At 49.9% G+C, this 8,280-nt stretch overlaps 1 protein-coding gene across 1 annotated transcript; it reads right to left on the reverse strand.

The window, feature by feature from the left end:
- Positions 1 to 2,031: 2,031 nt before the first annotated feature.
- On the reverse strand, positions 2,032 to 5,655 carry VOLCADRAFT_66589 (uncharacterized protein; the record flags this gene model as incomplete). The annotated part of the gene is made up of 4 exons (XM_002956062.1): positions 2,032 to 2,541; positions 2,813 to 3,180; positions 3,657 to 4,209; positions 5,542 to 5,655. Coding segments are annotated over 4 exons (1,545 nt in total), but the record flags the coding sequence as incomplete, so codon positions are not given.
- Positions 5,656 to 8,280: the final 2,625 nt, after the last annotated feature.

Raw genomic sequence — 8,280 nt, forward strand, 5'->3', positions numbered from 1 at the left:
TAACGCCATTCANCCGGCCGGTTGGGTTAATGGGCCCCAAACGGTCGGTAACCGGCATGTTTATGCCATAGGGAGGCAGGGTGCCACCCTGCAGTGCTAGGTAGGATGAATACCTGGACTGGGTAGCTGTAACGATTCAAGCAAGTTCTTACACACAGTCCAGACCGACCATTAACCCAACTGACCATTAACCCAACTGATCGTTAACCCAACTGGCCATTAACCCAACCGACCGTTAACCCAACCGGGCCGTTAACGCCATTCAACCGGCCGGTTGGGTTAATGGGCCCCCAACGGTCGGTAACTGGCATGTTTATGCCATAGGGCCCCCTCACTTCATCATACTTCATCATACTTCGTTACTCTGCTGCACAAACAAACGTTTGTTCAACGTTGTATGTATAGCTGCAAGCAAGCTATTGTCCATTGCATCCAATGGATCCGGAGAACGTACCCCACGCGTCATGTGCACGGGTGAAGTACCTCCTCAACGGAGAAAAGAACAGAAATTTTGTTAATTTACAAAAGAGGATGACGCGCTGTATGTACATACATGTATGTGCGCTGTACATCAGCAGCAGCGAATTACCACCGCCATTTATCTCATCAGCACTGCTGATACTAGTTAACATGCACCGCTGATGAAGGACTGCTACTGATGAGTCATCAGTGCCCCAATTGTATAGTACTCATGGATGTACAAATCTTCCACCCTGCCTTAAAGCTTCTGTCATAAGATCTTGCTTGCTCATCATCAGTTAGGCTGTCCTTGCTTCAGTTATTATGTACCCGCCATCCTACATACCATGCACAGGAACTTTCCATAGCGAGCCGTCATTCCATCATCTCTCTAGAGAACATGCTGTCTGGATACATATTCAAGTTACAACACAGTACCCAAGCCTTTGGTGGACATTATGTCCAATGCACGTTAAGAGCAACTTAACAATGTTTATTAACTAGGTTGGTAGTCCGCCGTCTGCCAGCTTGCAGTCCTCTCCAAACGTCTATTTGCAGGCTGCCACCGGCGACGGAACCGTCATCATTATTAGGAAGTAGGGTTGCAGCTCGCTGCTGCATGCATGCTGTAACACCAGGCAAAGAGTACTCAGGGAGATGCCAGGGGAGCTGATCCCTTCTTACACATGCCCAGTGGTTGAGCTCCGGAATGCCATCCTATGAAGCTTGTGAGCGACATCAATTTGCCTGCGGGATTCGGCAATGTAAGTAGCAGGCACACGCATGCACCACAACGGTAAAAATTGTGAAAGCAGCTTCAGTTTATGAATATTATGTAACAAGCACCTGGGGACCGGTGAAGGTGGCAACGTGAACAAGATTCAGTCCAGCGATTGCGACTTTTGCCTGCTCCTCAGACTCTTGGGACCTATGGTTTAATACAGGCCGGTTCCTTCCCGGTTACCCGCCCTACCGGGCTTCAACCCAACTCAGGTGCCTTGGGATATCCATGAAGCTTAAGCAGCCAGACCGGGTTGCCCGTTTTGTGGTAGTTTTGTGGTAATCGTGACATCCGGCCTCATGGGGCCAACCGCTGGAAAACCGGAACCAAAGAAAAACAATTATTTACTGAGGAAGTCCTTATCGCAAACGTACTAGCTTAGTAATGCTGTGGCAGCGTTGCCGTAATACAGCATGTGTGGAACATTCGCAACAACTAGCATCTACACCCTGGGCGGCTACTCCTGCTACTTCAAGTTTGCCTTAAAAGATTCAAGGCAAGATAAACGTCAGGCAGGATACCAACATCTGTTTTAATTTAATCTGAACATTTTAGCCCTTGCGCCGATCCCGGTTTGTAGTTATCTATCCTTCAAGGAGTATAGGTCATAAGGCCGTATCCAGTTGTATAGCTGGCTGTGATGCTCTCGTGTGTGAATAGCCCGAGCGACCGATTGCGTGTGGTCCACGTGTCACCAGTGGGTTGCATATACATGCATGCACATACACGTAGGAAGTAAGCAATGTAGCCAAATGCGATACCTACGGTGTCGACCGACCACAGGCATGGATTCAGGCCCATCCTGTCATGTGTCCTGCCGCCATGCTTGGAACAGACAAACACAAGTGGTGTAGCATCGAAGCATGCATCTGAAGCCGCCCTTGTCCTACCTTGCGTGTTGGTGGTGGGGACCTGGCCTGCGGCCGAGGGCTAGGCGGCTGCCGGGGGCTGGCTGGCGGTTGTGGAGATGGCCTTGGCGGCTTCGGGGTTAGTGGTGACGGCCTTGGCGGCTTCGGGGTAAGTGGAGATGGCCTTGGCGGCTTCGGGGTGGGTGGTGACGGCATTGAGGGTGGTGGCGGGAATGGCGGGAGTGGCGACTCGAGGACATCCATTGATGGACACTCTTCAGGGGTGGAATTGTATCGGCACAGATGGACCCTGAGAATGTCCGTGCCGCCGACCCAAACCCCGCCATATACGACAAGTTTGTAGGTGGTCAAATCCACCTGGCTACGGGGTGGAATGGCGCTGACAAACGCCATCTTACGGGGGCTATAGATATTGGTCGAGGGATTGTTGTCCTGCAACATCATTGGCCAGGAAAGTGGTCGGGTTAGGAGAGGGGGATAGTAATATTTACATATAAATAACGGAAGCCGGATAAGGAGACGAGTGGGTTTGCGGGGAGGCTTGCAGGGGGATTGTTTATGGCATTTATGCAAACCATAGCCTGGCCAGGCCCCAAAACGACCATCAATATTGGCTGGAAGTATGACGACGACCAGCTTTTAAGCAGTATGCATTACGCTGTGATGTACTATGCTTAGCAACTCAAAACTACGACAGACTTACCAGAGACGCGTTGAGTTCATGAACATTCACTTTGTTTGCATAGAAAGATCCCAGGTAAACATCCCCCGCCTTGTTAACTCGTACAGCGATGTACAGGTTCTTGGCCAGGGTTTTGATACTGTATGATGGCAACCAGTCGGGGACGACTCGGAGGTAGTTTCCGTCCGGGGATAGGTAGGTGGCGGGCAGTTCGAAGGTGAGGTTGGTTCCTACACGCAGTCGGTTGGAGTCAATACGATCACCGCCTGGTGCGGGTGTGGCCCAGCCCAGGTACGCCAGCTCGGGAGCAGTGAAGCATGCATCTCCACGCCCCATGGGAGTAGAGTAGTCCTCGTACTCCAAGCCATTTTGCCACGAGTGAAAGAGACCTGGTGGGGTTAGGCATGCAGAACGAAAAGGATATAAACATGTCACGTGGTTCACTGCTATGTACAGAGGACACGTCCTCCCGCCATACGGCACATGACCATCAAATTAGCTAGATCACACTCTGGGAAGATGGGGGTTCCAAATTCCATGAAATATGGCAGAATTCCGTGGTATGTCCAGGATACAATACTATTCTACAGCTGAGGGCATCCTTGATCTAGACCGTTCTAGAACGGTAGAATAGATCTATTGCAGGCCGCGGGGCCGCGGGGCCGCGAGGCCGCGGGGCCCATCACATGCCGCTCTGAAATTGCTCCAAACCTGAGGTGGCAACATCTTATCTGTCAGGATCAGGAATCCGATCTGTCAGGATCAGGAATCCGATCTGTCAGGATCAGGAATCCGATCCCCTTGCCAGTGCCACCTCCTGCGAGTGCCCATTGTTTTATAATACATTTTCCAGCAGCTGCCTTACCGTAGTTATGCATTGCCTCCTGCATGAACGTCGCCACTCGCTCCACACCATAGGATGAACTCATCAGCATTGTCTGGGTGCCAGGCAGGTATGCCATGCCTGCCGCTGGGCCACAAGACCGGCCCGGCGGTAAGATGTATGTCTTGTGGGTGAAGCTTGCGAATACTGCATTCCCTAGCAGCTTCCGTGCTCCATCATCGCCAGCCACAGTAGTGTTATAAAAGGAGCACTCCGAGGGTGGCAGCAGTGGGCAGGCGCTCTCTACAATAAGTACTTTCAACGCCGTAGCATTCAGGTCAAATTTCCCGTAAGAGCACTGCGTGAATTGTTTAGCAATGCCACCGCTGCCGTCACCTTTGGGCCCAAGGAATAGTGAACGTACGTAGTTTTCATTCAGAGGCGGAAAGCCACAAGATGAGTAGTCCATAAGAATCACCAATAGTCGCTGGCTGATCCTTTCAGTGTCCCGCAGGAGCAGTGGCTGCGCCGATAAGACGATGGTACTATAGCCCGGCACCGGATTACAGACACCAAGGGCATCAATGTAGCACGGCTGCGAGAGGAGTGGAAGTGGACCGTTAAAAAGCAAGGGGAACCCCCGGAGGAGTGATCATGTCATCAGGAACATGGTTAGGCTGTGATCCCAAATCCAGCATGTGATAAGCAGTGTTTTTTTTTAAGTAATATATTCCTTTTAAGGAATAAAGAGGCCATTTTGGCCTTTGGAAATAAGGAACAAATTGAGGCCGATCCGTACATTTTCATTCCTCCAGCCAAAAACGTCCATTGCTGCCAGATTGCTCCGTAGTGTGCAGTTATTAGTATTATCGATCATAGAATAGATATGAGGGGCCGTAAGAGGTCAAGCCCGTGAGTCAACGCGGCATAGCAGAATGTATGACTGGTCCTTACATAGCCAAACACGCAAAAGGCAACGACTTGAACGCCGAACAAACACCAAAGCAGCAAGATAAGCCTGAAAATTTTCCTGATAAAGGCGTTTGGGACGGCGGTGCTGTTGTCGGTAATGCATCGGCAATGGTGTTGCTGCCAGCGGCGACCGATGACACGGGCGCCATTACCCCTGCCTTCCATGGCGGTTGTGATCAGCATAAGCGCAAGCTGTCACCTAATCAGCTCGACAACAACAAATGCGGCGAGGCGCCCAACCCGAGCGCTCGCAGTGCCAAGCGGGCTCAGACACAGCGCATTGATTTGCTATGCGGTTGCTTGCTTTGGGCCTTTGCTTGGTCGGATTTACTTTTTGTTCACAAACAGTGCCAGAACTATCTATGCATGTGCATGAAGAGTGCGCACATGATCGAAAACGCGCCAACGCAGTGCGTGCCTCTTGGTCTATGAGGGGAGTTGTAACTTATCGGGGGGGGGTCCCAGCGCCCCACTCTTAAGGAATACATTACGGCGACGCTAGCAACTTTGTTACTTAGGTTGGAATAAATTGAGACCCGCCCTAAATGAAAAAAACATCACTGGTGATAAGCTTAAGGGTGGTGCAAAAATTAGGAGTCAACGATTTAGCTATACCCATCTGAACATTAATTTTACCATTCATAGTTCATGAACTACATGATCATGTATGCCCTGGTATATTCGGTAAACGTCGCCGGCTAGAAGGGCGTCTTTAGGTGCGCATCATGGGATGTGCATTCAAATATGGCGCATGCATGGCCACTAATTAGCCTGGGATGGCTTTGGACCTATAGAAAAGAGTTGCACTCTCAAATTAATGGTTATAATGTCGACCCGGATTTTGAACCTGCAACTTTGTAATTACAAATTCTTTCCTTAAGAAAGGCTTCTTCAGCAAATTAAGTGTAAGGATACAAGCAAATTAATGAGGGCATATTGCAAACTCAAAACTTACGATAGTCACCAGCGCTCCTGGTGAAACGGGCTGACCAAGGTCATCTGTCTTGGGTGGCTCATAGCCCGATGCGATGGGTGTCATGGAGCCATCACTTTTTCTGATGGTCCACTGAAGTGCAGCATGGGAGTTCAGAAGGAGGAGCTCGCCTGACACATCGACTACTGTGGGTGCAACAGCTGCGGTGGTTGTACCACGGGGAGGTGACTGCTGTGATGCTACTGGGCCTGATTGCTTGCTCAGTGGCGGCTTGGGTGCAGAACCCGTGGATGGCTTGGGATTGAGCTTCGGTGGCGGAGGCTTCGACTCGAGGGAGCGAACTGAGGGGCATTCCCCAGGAGAAGACTCATAGCGGCAGAGGTGTACGTTGAGGATGTCCGTGCTGACCCAGGATCCACCGTACACGACAAGCTTGTATGCAGTCAAATTCGTCTGGCTGAGAGGTGTGATGGCGTCGATGTAGGTAATCTTGTGGTCGGTGAATCGGTAGAAAGTCGGGAATGCATTATCCTGGAGGGCAGGCGGCGTGGGAGATAATAAGGACAGCTGGTGAGGTGACAAAACAAGACGTTAAATGTTAAGCAGAGCCAGATGAGCAAAGCCGCATATATGCCGGTCTATAGCGAAACCCTGTCTCGATGATACCTGGAATCTAGACCCTGCTACGGATCATAGTTGACTGTGTTGAGTGTCGATGTAATAGCGGTACACAGTAGGGCACACATATCGACTAAAAATACATGCTAAGCACTTGATCTGCATTTTGAAAGGCCGGCCTTTTAAATAAAAACACCTTTTCAGCAGCCGCTGCAGCTATGTTTACCACACACCACACACCCCTAAGGCACTGATTGGGTCAGTAACCCATGGGTTACCCATGGGCAGTGATTTTTTTTTCGTTTAGGATGGGTCTCAATTTATTCCAACCTAAGTAACAAAATTGCTATGTTTGTGGTAATTTATTCCTTAATTGTGAGGCGCTGGGGTCCTCCGCGCCCCCCAGACCCCCCCTCCGATAAGTTACAACTCCCCTCGTAGACCACTGAGTTACCGACAACAGCACCTCCATCCCAAATGCCTTCATCAGGAAAATTTCCAGGCTTATTTTGCTGTTTTGGTGTCTGTTCGACGTTCGAGTCATTGCCTTGTGCGTGTTTGGCTATGTGCGGGCTGGTCATACATGCTGCTATGCCGCGTTGACTCACGGGCGTGACCTTCTTACGGCCCCTCATACCTATCCTTTGATCGCAAATACTAAGTTATATATATATATATATGCATGCTGCTGTGCCTCCACTGATACTCCTAACAAGCACATTCGAGCTTAATCACAGCTAGTTAGCTTGTAAGCTCATATAATGCACACTCTTGGCCAGTCTTTTAATTAGACGGACATGCTAAAACAAGCGATGACCACTATCACCAATTCAGTCAAACATATTCACTGCCAGCATTGTTCCTATTGACCATACATACAATGCACACATATAATCCACGTTGCAATACTGGTGTGTACGGGGGCAAAAATGGTGGCGTTCTAGCATTCGTGCATGCGGACCACCACAAGACCGTTGACTGTCTTGCTGCAGCACAGGCCCACACTTATGGTGCACCTCATTTAACAAGATATCCAGTGACACCCGAGGATTTTTACCTGGAAGGGCGCCTTACACTTCGCTGGGTGTGACCGTGTTCGGGATCAAACATCCGGATCTCCCGCCCAAGACCCTCGACACTCTTAGGAGAGCCTGCTCTGAAAACGAGCAGACTCTGGATAGTGTTGCATAGGTCGTGCGTAGAGCTGGAATTAGCAGGTTACCCCGGTAACCCCGGGATTACCCCCCGTTTTATACCACTAGTGCCCCGTCCCGACCTGCTACCGTAGCGGAACTAAAGATTTTACAAAATAAAGATTTTTACCGCAAAATTATGGATTTTAATATATTTTACGGAACGAAGTATTTTACCGCATGCTGGCGGATTTTGCCAAGATTTTACGGTACTGTGGATGATTTCCTGGGATTTTACCGGCCAGCAAAGCTACCCAACCATGCAACACCACTGCCCGCCTCCCTCTCACGCATTAGGGGCTATGAGAATCATCACGACACGTCTCAAATAAAGAATCTCCGAATTGTAAACCCCCATCTGGAAGCCAAGCCACCGTGACACGGCCTCCAAACATCCACCATTCTGTAGCAGCCGCGGAATTCTCATGATTGATGAAGGACGCGAGAGCATTTCACGACGCTGCAAGAAAGGGCCATCGTGACCATCTAAACACCGCCACTTCACGGCCGGGCCCGCGCTTTGGTGCGATCGGGATCGGCGCCGGAGGGGGTGCAGGGAGCGGGGTTCCCTCTGGCAGCTTGCTGAAGTAGTTCGTAATCGTGTTAGGTGCTGAGAACTGCACTTCGCTGGCAAAAGCCGCCGGTATGGCCGGCAGCTTGTCAATGAAGCGGTGTTTGGTGAGCTTGCGCATGCTGCTGCCAGAAATAGGTTAATATAGTGATATGTTACAATATTCTTTATAAAATAGTATAAGAGGTAGTGCCAAAAGCCTGTTGTGCGTGAAGGGCCATATATATTTTACGGCATCGCTCCGAATTCCCTCCCGGGAACTAAAGATTTTACAGAAAGACTCTTTATTTTGCCAAAACATTTTACCGCATGCAAATAATTATTTATTTTGTAAAATCTTTAGTTCCGCTACGGTAATTCCAGCTCTAAGTACGTACT

This window comes from Volvox carteri (assembly GCF_000143455.1).
Source record: "Volvox carteri f. nagariensis unplaced genomic scaffold VOLCAscaffold_57, whole genome shotgun sequence".
Classification (NCBI taxonomy): domain Eukaryota; kingdom Viridiplantae; phylum Chlorophyta; class Chlorophyceae; order Chlamydomonadales; family Volvocaceae; genus Volvox; species Volvox carteri.